This window comes from Lupinus angustifolius, chromosome LG08, assembly GCF_001865875.1.
Source record: "Lupinus angustifolius cultivar Tanjil chromosome LG08, LupAngTanjil_v1.0, whole genome shotgun sequence".
Taxonomy (NCBI): Eukaryota; Viridiplantae; Streptophyta; class Magnoliopsida; order Fabales; family Fabaceae; genus Lupinus; species Lupinus angustifolius.
In genome coordinates, this window is record NC_032016.1 from 24,937,398 (window position 1) to 24,948,873 (window position 11,476).

Sequence of the window (11,476 nt, forward strand, 5' to 3'; positions counted from 1 at the left end):
AAATCAGTTTATTACTAAATGGTGAGGGATATACCCTTAAATTTGACCATTTATTAGTAAGCAAATTAAACAATACTCCATCTAGTAAGGAACTTAGGGACTCAAAATAAATATATTTCTTTGGTTCCTTATCCAAATATATATATATATATATAGTACTCAAAATCATTCACTAGAATCAATAACAATTTCAATTCATAGTGACAAAAATTATGGCTATATATTCCACCCAAGGACTTCAAAAAAAAACATATCCAATCATAACAACACACTCAACAACATTCACTTCCTATGACTACATTCAACCTTGTTTCTTGACCATTATGTACTTACATGCATTATTAAGAAACAAAAACAAATAAACTAAAACCTTGTACAACATTAACCAAACACCATTATTAACTCATTTCAACCAATCTTCCAAGTATTTCTTGAACTTGTGCAACATCCCTCTTGTAAAGATTAACTTTAATCCCATTCTTCATGTACATAGTTAAGGAAAGCTTAGGAACCACAGGGTAATTCTCAACAACCTTAACATGGTAATGATATATGATGTTTGCAGCAACATATTTCATTTGGTAGTATGCAAAATCTTTGCCTAAACACAAACGAGGTCCACCATTGAAGACAGTGAATTTGTAAGCAGATTCACTCATGAATTGACCATTATTTCTTAGCCATCTGTTTGGTTTGAATTCCTTGCAATCTTTGCCCCATATAGCTTCCATTCTTCCCATTGCATAGATTGCATATATCACTTTCATGCCTTTCTTTAACACTGTTCCATCTGGAAAAGTATCATCTTCAATTACCTGCAATGTCATTATTGAATAGTATCTATCACCACATGCATTCACACTAGGTGCATTCAATATCACTTTGAATTCTGTGACTTTAACCTGTTGCATTCAATATGCTATGGGATACATTTATAAAATCCTTCTTTATTTGATTTATTAGTACTAATATTTTATCATTTTGGGTCAGCTATAAGATGCATGCTATTTGTTAGGCAAACAGAACATTGACTAAATAATAACCTTTTAGGTTCTTTTTACGAGTTGAATTTTAGAAAGAAGAAAATGAAAGCTTTGGAGTCATCTCATCAATGTATTTTATGGCTCTTAGACCTTCCATTTCTCTTACTTCCCCTCTAAAATTCAACTCACAAAAAGTGATTTATACGTGTAAAATGTGTAATAGATGTCAAAGAATGGAATCAACATAGTTGTAGTCATATTTATGAAAACAATGAACATGCATTTCAGAGAAACCATTTAATTCACAAGATGGAAAAAAAGGCACATCTTCAATCCACTCCTTGTGATCCTATAGAAATCAATAACCAAAAATGAAGAAACTTGAACATGCAAACTTTCTTCAACATCATATATAATTACTACACCCTCTCACCTACTTTCTACATTCCTTATGTGATTTTAGTCTCAAATTTTAAAGAAAAAGGTAGGCATCACAACATGTGAAGTCCAAGGGAAAGAATCAGTGTTGAAAAAAGGAATTATAGTAAAAGATATTAGAAAAGGGAAAAGGAAAGAGTATGAGAAAAAAATGAAGAGTTAGTTAATTACCTCCTTGTGATCCACAGGCACAGAAGGGTATAATCTAAGAGATTCTGATAAAGCAGCATGCAAATAATCCATTTTCTTAATCTCCTCTGGCTTAAATATCAAAGGTTTTCCGAATTCTTCTTTTTTCATGTCTTTCCTCACACTCACTACCCTGCATATCTCTTCCAATATTTTATCCTCCACTTCAGGATTCTGATGAAGCAACCAGAAAAACCAGCTCAAAGCCACAGAAGAAGTGTCTCTCCCGGCTAATACAAAATTCACACATATATCTCTCAAGAACTTATCTGAATACGCTTTTCCATCATCATCCTTCAGCTTCATAAAGATTGTTAACAAGTCTGATCTTGGCTTCTTATCCTCATCACAGTGCAGAGAAAGTTCCTTCTTTCTAGTTCTAATAACATTCTCAGCAAACTCATCAACTCCCTTTATTGATTCCCTCAGCTTTCTTTCCATTCCCAAGTTGATAAACCTCATGAACTTCCATATGCATGTCGGGGTGACGAAACGATGCACCGTGGCTTCTGTTGCATCCTCAAAGGCTTTTGCAAATGGTATCTCAGGCAATTCTAGGCTTAAACAACCTGGATCAACACCAAATGCTATCATGCACACATTATCAAAAGTTAGCCTTAACAAGATTTCTTGAAGGTCTATGGCAACAGATTTCTCAACACATGATTCTAACACAGGTAATAGCCTTGTGTGGACAAGTTGGTATAGAGAATCTGTTGTTAATTGCCTGAACTTTGTTGAATGGAACTCTATGCTTGCTGTTTTTCTTTGTTTCTGCCATGTTTCATTGTCTGCATTGAAAATTCCATCTCCTAATAGGTCTCTAACAGTATCCTTAAAGTAAGTTCCTTTAGGGAAGTTTGTGAAGTTTGTTTTGAGAAGATGCTCAATGTTGCGAGGATCCGAGGTGATAATGCTGTTGAGGCTGCTAAACCAAGGCCCTTTGAATCTGAAGGTGCCATTTTGGTGGCTGAGTATATCAGTGAGCCATTCATATGTGTTGGTTCTGACTCCTGTGACCAATGAAGGTAACATTCCAAAGACAGGCCAAATGGGTAAGCCATGATGTTTCTTTTGCCTAAGAGAATGAATGACTATGAAGACTATGATTGCAATCATAATCTCCAAAATTTGGATGTCTCGAAGGAGGAAGAGGCTGCGCGAAACGAAGTTTCCGGTGCTAAAGTGGCCAGAGGTGAGGTTGAGGTTGCTAGTACCGGTGCTAGGCTTGGTCATCATGGTGTTGGAATGATAGGGAATGTGAAAATGCATGGGCTTGGTTTTGTTGAATGTGAAGGATAATATGTGTGTCTTGGTTATGTATGTTATAAATATATGGAATGATAAGTTGATCAATAACCTTAAAAATGTTGTCTTTTCTTGGCGTGCTTAGTTAAAACTATAGTCTAATTTGGTGAGCTAAATTGAATACACAATTGAGGGGTTTCCTTGTGATTAATTGCTTGCACTATATATGAGGGATTGTTCACTTTGCTTTGTATAGAAATTATAGGAATGTGAGTGATAATTGTTTGTGTTAAATAGGAGTTACTAATAAGGAAGTAACCTTTGTATGTTGAGGAAGATGAGAAGTGGGTGGGGTGGATTACCTAAGTGAGAATTGTTTGTAGAGTACTAATTCTAATGTCACAAATTTGTGTATATGATTAAAGCATTAATATCTAAATATTGTTCTTTTTGATTATATTATATTGATTATTAATGTCAATTTCATATTGAATTGAATATTACAAAGAATTGTAGGTGTCATTTCAGGTGACACTCAGCAAACATGATGGATCCTGTTCATATTTTTGGTCAATACAAGTGGCTAACCCTCACATTTTTATACAGGCTCAACTAACCCAACAAGCATGAAATTGGTGTTGACCTACATAGGTATAATAAATTTTTACATTATGGGCTTTTTAACCTGGAATCTTAAAACATGATTTTACAGTCATTTTAAAAAATTAAAATTAATCTGAATGATGTTGCTCTTTATTGATTTGTGACTGGTTTACTTTTTCATGGGCCATTTTATGTAGCTATTCATACATAGATTGTTAGGAAGGCCCTAATGATAATAATAAATTGTTAGAAAAGTAGTCTGCCAAAAATAAAAAATAAAAAAACAGAAATCAATCCTTTAAATTAAATATCCAAATAATGATGAGTAGTGCAGCTTTTATGATTGAACAGAAAGAAACAATGGCTCCATAAAGCCACTATGTGAAAAGGTGGGCTTGAATTTCTACAGTAACTGTTGGCTACTATTGGTCATTGACTAGTTCAATCTTCTCTACTCAAGTCCTCATCTTCATCCACTGGAACATACCATTCTGGCCACTGCTTAGAGTTGTTGAACCTGTAGTTCATGAGGAGTTCCTCATCTTGAAGAGCTCTAGTTGCTACCAAAACAAGAGTTTTTAGAGTAGGAACATGTGTTTCACTATCTTTTGACAATTTAGATTTGGACCAAAACCTATCAAAACTCTTCACATTTTCTTCTTCATTTCCAAATAATATATTAGGAATGTAAAGCCTCATGTTATTTTCAGTCAATGGAAAGTCATAATGACAAATCATGACATTTGGAAGCATCCCTTTAGCAGGGTGATTAGCAAAGTGACCTAAAGCTAAAGGGTTTCTACCCTCAACTACATCATCACAATTATCTATGTTTGTGCCTTCCAAAGGCTCACTCTGGCTGTCTGAGCCTTTCCCAGCTTCTTCCATATCAGCCTTATTTTCTAACATTTTTCTACCATTCCACACTCCTTGCCCGTCACCTCCAGAAATCCAAGGTTGGGCATCAATGATCATCCCATCATATCTTGAAATCAAATACGGGTTCTGCTCGTTGAGGTAGCCAGGAATGTGACCATAGTAAACTGGAGAGTAGACTACACCAGGATAAAAGGCTACCACTGAACCAACATCTACTTCACCATCCAAAAATAGACCTTGGCCAGAATCCTTGTGAGATATTTGAGAAGGTTTAACATTAAGTGTGTAGCCAAGTTGATCCTTTAACTTCTGAGAAATTTCAGCTTGGCTTAATGGTCTTTGCTTAAGGATGGCTGCAAACAGCACATCGGTAATGAGTGAATAGATTAAACAGGAAAAAATAGATAAGTTATGAAAAATATGAAACACATAAATAAAGGTATGATGGGAAAATAGAAGAATAGGCTCTTTCTCTTGGATGAAAAATAAAATAGACTAATTTTCTATACCACGATCACTTGCTTCTGGAGATGACCCAAGGGGGTCATTCACAAGAACTTCATCCATGAACGTGCAAAATGTTCTAATTTGAGAATGAACATTTTCTTGTACTTGCATCTGTTGGATGGCAACAGAGGATTTACTAGCCATCTCAATAATCTGTTCTGCATCTGATTCATCGGCATTCTTCCCCAACAGATTGTAGCTGGATATTTAAGTCTTTGCATGAGCAAAAAATGTCAAGATGAAGGAAAACTATCACATACACAACAAGATTGAAATAATCAGCATTTACGTTACGTGAACCAACAAAAGCATCAAATAGAAAACAATTTATCGATGTAATCTTAACATTGAAACCTAACATATCAATTTCAAAATAAACTTAATCCTTGTGCATTTTATTCAAGTTCCTTTATTCTTTTAATGCTTTGGAGGATACATTGGCCTCAAATTTGCTGTAATTTCCTTCTTATATATTTAATAACCAAAATACCACTGGTCTCTGCAAGAGCATTAAAAACTTTAGCATTGCTTATCTCTTTAACATGAAGAAGTTAAATGTGGATTTCAGTTTAACCAGATGGCCACTCCATTTTTTATAGACATTAAAATACTCTGTCAACTCCACAGAAGGAATAGAAAGAACAAAAGGGGGCAAGAAAGTAAGTTTGAATAGGTCAATAAATCAAACAAATGAAGATATACCGAAGAATAAGAGGGCGTTCGGTTCAAATTGTTTTTTATGAAAAACAGTAGATGCTGCAAAACAATAATCCGTAGAGGAGAAAGGTGCTTGGCAACAACACAAGTGGTTTTCTAAAGCTGTTTTTTTGGGTGAAAAAACATCGAAATTTTTAAGCTAAATGTTTTAACATTAAGATTATCTTAAACCTGATAATCATATTTTTTCGAATCTAACCAAACACACCCAGAGATTTGACAATCTAACAAATAAGAGAAGAAGAAAAATTCATGGCACATAATTAATTCACCCTAATTATTTATTATAAAATATAGACAGCAGAAAAATACTGACCTTGTATAAAGGAACAAGCGATTAATGTCAGCTTCAAATTGTAGTTGTCTTGTATCCCTGGCAAAAGTAGGACTTTTTGCAATAGTGGGACTTTTTGCAAGGACTTTCATACCCTGGAAATAAATTCAGATTTTTGTGATAAACTATAGTTTAGCATATCATAAAACTACGGAGAAATAATAAACCACTAATCCCTGTAAGACCTAACACTATAACCAGCAGAAGGTAAGATATCATACTTCCATCAAACAAGTACCTAGTCATTCCTACAAGAGCACTGAATGGTGAACATTGAGATGGAACAGCAATCCCTAACACATTGCATACTATGTTATGCTCAGAATCAACTTACATTACTCATTCTAGACCACATAGTCATTCATAAGGGATTAAGATTAACACAACATTTTCTTACTTGCTCTTCTTTTCTCCATATTGCGTACTATAATTTAATATATGATAAATAATAACAACACTTTTCACATTTTGTGGCTTATTCACAGCAAAAGCTAATTAATTTTCATGTATAAGATAAGGAGATACCTCTAGAAATTTAAGAAACAAAAAAGCCATTGGTGATCCGCGGAGAAGTAAGCTCCTACTCTCAGTCAAATACGCCGTTTACGCATATCAGGTTTCAAACGCCGGAAATGAACTGTCAAAGAAAAGAGAGGCTCAACATCAATTATAAAGTGGCAACTTGAGTTTCAAAAAAGAAAACTTGTTACATCCAAGAAAACTAAACCATACTTAAACACACATATAAATAAAATTAACCTAGGAAAAGGTCGAAGTAAGAGATAGAAAATAAACAATAACAACTACCGAGTCTTTATCCCACTAGCTGGGGTCGGAAATGGAGTGAAATAAAAGCGGAAAATAATCATTGCAACCTTCTAAGAAACTTATCAACACTATCTCCTTCATAATCATCTCTATTAATCAAAATAAGTAGCTAAACCCAAGTGCATTACCAGAATTGTTCATCCATAAAAAACAATAACCCCAACTTGTAATAAAAACCTAATAACACTAGTGGTAACATTCATGAAAAATCAAATAGTTGAAAACCTACAAAGGTAGTAAAAGAATCTCAGTATTAATTGTTCAGAGACCAAAACATGTATTTGACCTTTCTATCAATTAAAAGAAAATAAATAAGGTAGAAAAAACAGTTGAAGAGATGAGAGAAGAGGAGAGAGATAGAATAAGAGAAATAAGTCGTTAAAATGGAGGGTGGGTACACACGATGAAGATTTGAAAAGAGTGAAGCATGAAAGGAAGAAGCTAAGCTAATCAGTAATGAAAAATGAAGGTGGGTGGTGCTATTAACTATTTGCTCCGGCCCAAGTTTTTACATTCACAAATTCAATTTTTTTTTGTTTCTTCGCACGCAGACAATCTTGTTCGAGCCAGAAACATCCACAAGAATGTGAGGCTAACTCTTCCAACGAGTATTTTTTCCATCCACAAGACTCGAACCCAAGTTTTTGTTTAAGGGGAATCATGTACCACTTGAACTAACGTCCGTTGGTATTCACAAATTCAATTGGACCAATTTAAAAATTCAAATTAATCTCAATTATGTACATCTTTTACCTGGGTACCACTTCTAATTTTTTTATTTATATTGTCAATACATTATTTATATATACAATAATAAAAATAAATGATAGTATATAAATATTAAACTCATTAATTAATATAATTTATGAATGATAAAAATGATTTTTACTTAATAAAGAGTAATGTTATTGTATTGAATGATCAAAAAGTGAGCTTGTCCACTATGTTTTAGTTTTGCTGTTTTTATCCATTTGTAAAGTGGTGCACCGAAATCATTCTTAATGGGGATTTGTGTTCCATATCCAGTGACTAAAGAAGAAAGAATGCTTAACATTGAATGACAGTACATGATATCTATTTGCTCCAGCCTCTAGATATAGCCCACAAGACACCAGAAAAACTGACTAATTTTGCTAATATTGCATCATTCTACGTGATGTGGTTTATATCAGTGTTGCTCTATAGCTGCTTCACCAATCACCATCTGCATCCTGTGGTGTTTTCTATCCAATGTGATTGGCTGAGGTACAAACTTCAATTACACTCCTCATTCCAAAACTTGAATAGTTAGACATAAACAATACAACTCTACAAGTAAAAGCTTCAGATGATTTGTGATGTGTAGATAATTCACATGATTTGTACATCATATCAACTTCCATTCTAAATGAGTTATACTTTTCCTTAACATCAATGTTTTCCTTTTCCTTTAAGATATTTAAGGCAGCCCAGCAAAGTCTCTAGCTGTTTATTGATTTCTAAGGCCTATGATACACAAGTATATCCTCAGATGACTGAATAAACTCCCTTGGAACATAAAGAATGAAGGCAATTAACTAAAACTAGTTCATTTACTGTTATGACAAAGCAAAATTCATGAACACAAGCATCATGTATAACAGTCATATTCACCTGACAACATAAATTAAATAGTTGAGGTTAACTAAACCAGTAGTGAGAACAAACATTTTCATTTAGAACCAAAATCGAAGTTAAGAGGCCTGTGATGGGCTGCCACGAGCAGCACGTTTTTCAAGTGCCTTCAACCTATTTGCTTCCATCCGAGCTCTCTGCTCTTCTGTTATCTCAGTACGCCTTTCTAGTGCCTTCAACCTATTTGCTTCCATACGAGATTTCTGTTCTTCTGTTATCTCAGCTTTTCCAGACAGGCTGACTCCATCACTTGGGACTTCATTAGATGTCTCTTCAGTTGCCATAGTTTTGGAAGCCCTGCTAGGGTCAATTGAAGTGTGCATTGACTGAGAAGGTTCCTGCAATAAAATGGCATACATTCCTCAGTTAAAACTTTGGCAACAGTTCCATGTTTACAATTTTTATATGACAATTTGGTTTAGTTGGAAAGTTACAAATGACAGGCCATCTACAACTATAGCTTTTCAGTAAATAAAATGTTTCTGAAGAGGCAAAAGAGCTAATACAATCTGACATCATAACATATTAATTAATGAGTCTGATTTCTATTTTATAAACAATCATCACATCATTCACCATTCATTTGTATTACTTATATTTAAAAGTCAATAATGATTAAATATGGATGATGCACTAATACGGTAAAAACTTCTATAGTATCCATGCATACATTTTTTTCTCAAAATTAATGAAGCCATAAACTTAAAGAAACAAGAGATATAAGAGGATAAAAAGAATATAAACCAGATGTAGTATAGTAGTCTACGAAAAATGAAACCATTCAAGAGCATGAAGTTGTATGTAGCTGGTGCCATTACTCTAGCAGACTAGCACTCTTGTATCACTGTTGTCACTTTTTCAGTATGTTACTGATTAAGGTTAACTAAACCTGAGTTGAACTTTTTCAAAAAAAAATCAGATTACACAATCTTCACAAAATTTTCCGAGAACCAGCATCCCTGAATGATAATTTTACATCCCTTTCACCATGACAGCTTTAGATAAATATTGACAGAGTTCATTTCAAATGTGTTATCACAAGTACATAGAAAATATTACACAATAATAAAGAATCTCTGTTTTGAAGACATTACTTACTTCAGTAGCTGTATCATATATATCATTAAGCATGTCTTCTTGAATGTCTTGAATGTCATCAACATTTTGGAATGCTGAAAACACATCATCCCCTTGTTGACTTGCTTCCACATCTCCTGCAAATACATCAAAGTCTTCTCAAAACAAGTATTTAGCAAGGATGCATAAGAATGTGAATAAATAAAGCCTAATAATTCTTCTGCTCAATCATCATAGCAATATTGCAGTGAATTATATAGAAGCAACTGGCTACCAAATTTGAAGTATGAAAGATAAAATCCCCTGTAAAGTTTGTCAAAATTGAGATCCTATTGGAGATGGTTAGTGAGCTCCAAATATCAGATTGTTCATCATAAGATCCTACCTCTTATGCAACTTAACATTATGAAATACATATATTAAAACAAAATGAAAATTTCAAGGTATTCTTTGTAGTAATATTTTTTCAACATTCATTAAGTAGTTGAGTTGATACTTGTTCCTGAATGAAAATAATACTCAATACATTCTCAGTTCTAGGTTCTCTTTCATTATAAACATGAGATCCAAGAAAACAACGGTGAATAAAACTGATATAAGTACCTTGTTCATCAGGTAGAAAGTCATCCACAACTGGTGGTTCACGCAGTTTTGTTGGATCTCCACCATCCGCAACTCTTTCTCTCAATTCTCGAAGGCAAGTCTAGTTGAAGTGTGAAAGTGGATGAAAATCGAACAGATTAAGTATAAATTGTGAATTGAATGTAAAAGTAAGAACAACGAAGCGTGATTAGGATGAGTGAATGTACCTTGATGCGCCTAGTGGCAGCAACTTTCTCGAGTTTAGAAACGAATTGAGGGAAAGAGTAATAAGGGAGGAGGCGAGAGTGCCAATCGGAGTATAAGTGAAGGAGATTACCGAGATCGGAAACCTCGTGGCCACGACCGCGATATTTGAAGTGTGAAGGGAAATGGCGAAGAACGTAACCGAAACCATCGTCGGAGAGGAGAAGATCGGGGGTAAGTTTGGGCCTAGTTCGCGGAAGCTTCTTCGGCTTCTCAGAAGACGGAACAGAAGGATTAGTATTAGGATTAGGATTTGGCTTGATCGGGTTAGGATTAGGATTTGGATTTAGATTCGGAGAGAAAGGGCAATCACGTGACCAGTGACCTGGCTTACCGCACTTGTAACAACCCGTTGCTGTTCCTTTTCCTTCCATTCTCTCTCATTTCTCTTTCTTTCACTCGACAAAGGGGTTTTTCTACTCTTCCCTTTTGGCGGGATTGGGCGGGAAATACACCTCCCAAATCTCAATTATTGTTTTTATTTTATGAATTCTAATTATATAAATGTAGTAAAATGATGTATGATACTATATGTTTGTATAGGTCAAAATATTAAAAAGTTCGATTAACATTCATCGGAATGGATATTTAACTAATTACTTAATATTGTATAACTTAATCTGTCCAGTCTAGTGCCAATGTGAAAGCAATCTTGTTTACTACACCAAAAGTGGGCTATTTCTGTCTCCACATATGATCCCTACTGAAAATAAGCCCATTACTATACACCCATCTCACCCAAAATATTACATATGTTGCGTCAAATCTATTAACAATATAATAAAAAAAACTTTCTTATGCCACATTTCACTCTCTCATTCCCTCATGTCACATGTCACTTTCTCATTCCCTCATGTCACATGTCACTTTCTCATTCCCTCATGTCACATGTCACTTTCTCCTTACATTTTTTCCTTCATGCCACATGTCACCTCCTCTTCACATATTTTCTTCCTACTTTTTATATATTATATATTTTATATGCTAATAATAATTTAATATTAATTACTGATTGGTTCATGTCGCTACTCCACTAAAATTGAGTGTTTACAACATCTATGTTTTGTTATGTTAAAAAGTAATAGTCATTGAACATTAGATGAAACTGAAATCATTTTTCACATTCAAATTATTTCTTTACATTAATCTATCTATATAATTTAATGTTTACCAT

General features: G+C 34.1%; 3 protein-coding genes across 7 annotated transcripts; all 3 read right to left on the reverse strand.

The window, feature by feature from the left end:
• On the reverse strand, nt 310-3,094 carry LOC109353395 (cytochrome P450 86B1-like). Of its 3 annotated transcripts, none has more exons than XM_019595650.1 (3): nt 2,830-3,093; nt 1,593-2,793; nt 310-815 (listed from the first exon to the last, which is right to left on the reverse strand). In XM_019595650.1, exons 1-3 carry the CDS (start codon nt 2,880-2,882, stop codon nt 399-401), a joined length of 1,671 nt encoding a protein of 556 aa, XP_019451195.1. In that variant the 5' UTR covers nt 2,883-3,093; the 3' UTR covers nt 310-398. The 3 variants fall into 3 exon arrangements, with proteins under 3 accessions (XP_019451195.1, XP_019451194.1, XP_019451193.1); XM_019595649.1 differs by having other exon boundaries at nt 1,593-2,767; nt 2,801-3,093; XM_019595648.1 differs by having other exon boundaries at nt 1,593-3,094.
• Nucleotides 3,735-7,186, reverse strand: LOC109353330. 2 transcript variants are annotated; one of them, XM_019595558.1, is made up of 5 exons: nt 7,129-7,186; nt 6,424-6,535; nt 5,881-5,993; nt 4,850-5,046; nt 3,735-4,693 (listed from the first exon to the last, which is right to left on the reverse strand). In XM_019595558.1, the coding sequence occupies exons 2-5, from the start codon at nt 6,451-6,453 to the stop codon at nt 3,903-3,905; spliced, it is 1,131 nt and encodes a 376-aa protein (XP_019451103.1). In that variant the 5' UTR covers nt 6,454-6,535; nt 7,129-7,186; the 3' UTR covers nt 3,735-3,902. The 2 variants fall into 2 exon arrangements, with proteins under 2 accessions (XP_019451103.1, XP_019451104.1); XM_019595559.1 differs by lacking the exons at nt 6,424-6,535; nt 7,129-7,186 and having other exon boundaries at nt 4,850-5,060; nt 5,881-5,992.
• LOC109353389 (TIMELESS-interacting protein) lies at nt 8,270-10,737 on the reverse strand. 2 transcript variants are annotated; one of them, XM_019595636.1, is made up of 4 exons: nt 10,266-10,737; nt 10,060-10,159; nt 9,478-9,611; nt 8,270-8,717 (listed from the first exon to the last, which is right to left on the reverse strand). In XM_019595636.1, the coding sequence occupies exons 1-4, from the start codon at nt 10,674-10,676 to the stop codon at nt 8,439-8,441; spliced, it is 924 nt and encodes a 307-aa protein (XP_019451181.1). In that variant the 5' UTR covers nt 10,677-10,737; the 3' UTR covers nt 8,270-8,438. The 2 variants fall into 2 exon arrangements, with proteins under 2 accessions (XP_019451181.1, XP_019451182.1); XM_019595637.1 differs by having other exon boundaries at nt 9,478-9,593; nt 10,266-10,736.

Excerpts from the sequence above, each read along its gene's own strand:
- LOC109353395 (XM_019595648.1), bottom strand. The coding sequence starts at position 2,882 with ATGCATTTTCACATTCCCTATCATTCCAACACCATGATGACCAAGCCT. Across the intron at positions 816-1,592 it reads TGCCTGTGGATCACAAGGAG|GTAATTGAAGATGATACTTT; the intron begins GTAATTAACTAA and ends ATGACATTGCAG.
- LOC109353389 (XM_019595636.1), bottom strand. The coding sequence starts at position 10,676 with ATGGAAGGAAAAGGAACAGCAACGGGTTGTTACAAGTGCGGTAAGCCA. Across the intron at positions 10,160-10,265 it reads CTGCCACTAGGCGCATCAAG|ACTTGCCTTCGAGAATTGAG; the intron begins GTACATTCACTC and ends CACTTCAACTAG. Across the intron at positions 8,718-9,477 it reads TATATGATACAGCTACTGAA|GAACCTTCTCAGTCAATGCA; the intron begins GTAAGTAATGTC and ends ATTTTATTGCAG.
- LOC109353330 (XM_019595558.1), bottom strand. The coding sequence starts at position 6,453 with ATGGCTTTTTTGTTTCTTAAATTTCTAGAG. Across the intron at positions 5,994-6,423 it reads TGTTTCTTAAATTTCTAGAG|GGTATGAAAGTCCTTGCAAA; the intron begins GTATCTCCTTAT and ends ATTTATTTCCAG. Across the intron at positions 5,047-5,880 it reads CGCTTGTTCCTTTATACAAG|CTACAATCTGTTGGGGAAGA; the intron begins GTCAGTATTTTT and ends TTAAATATCCAG.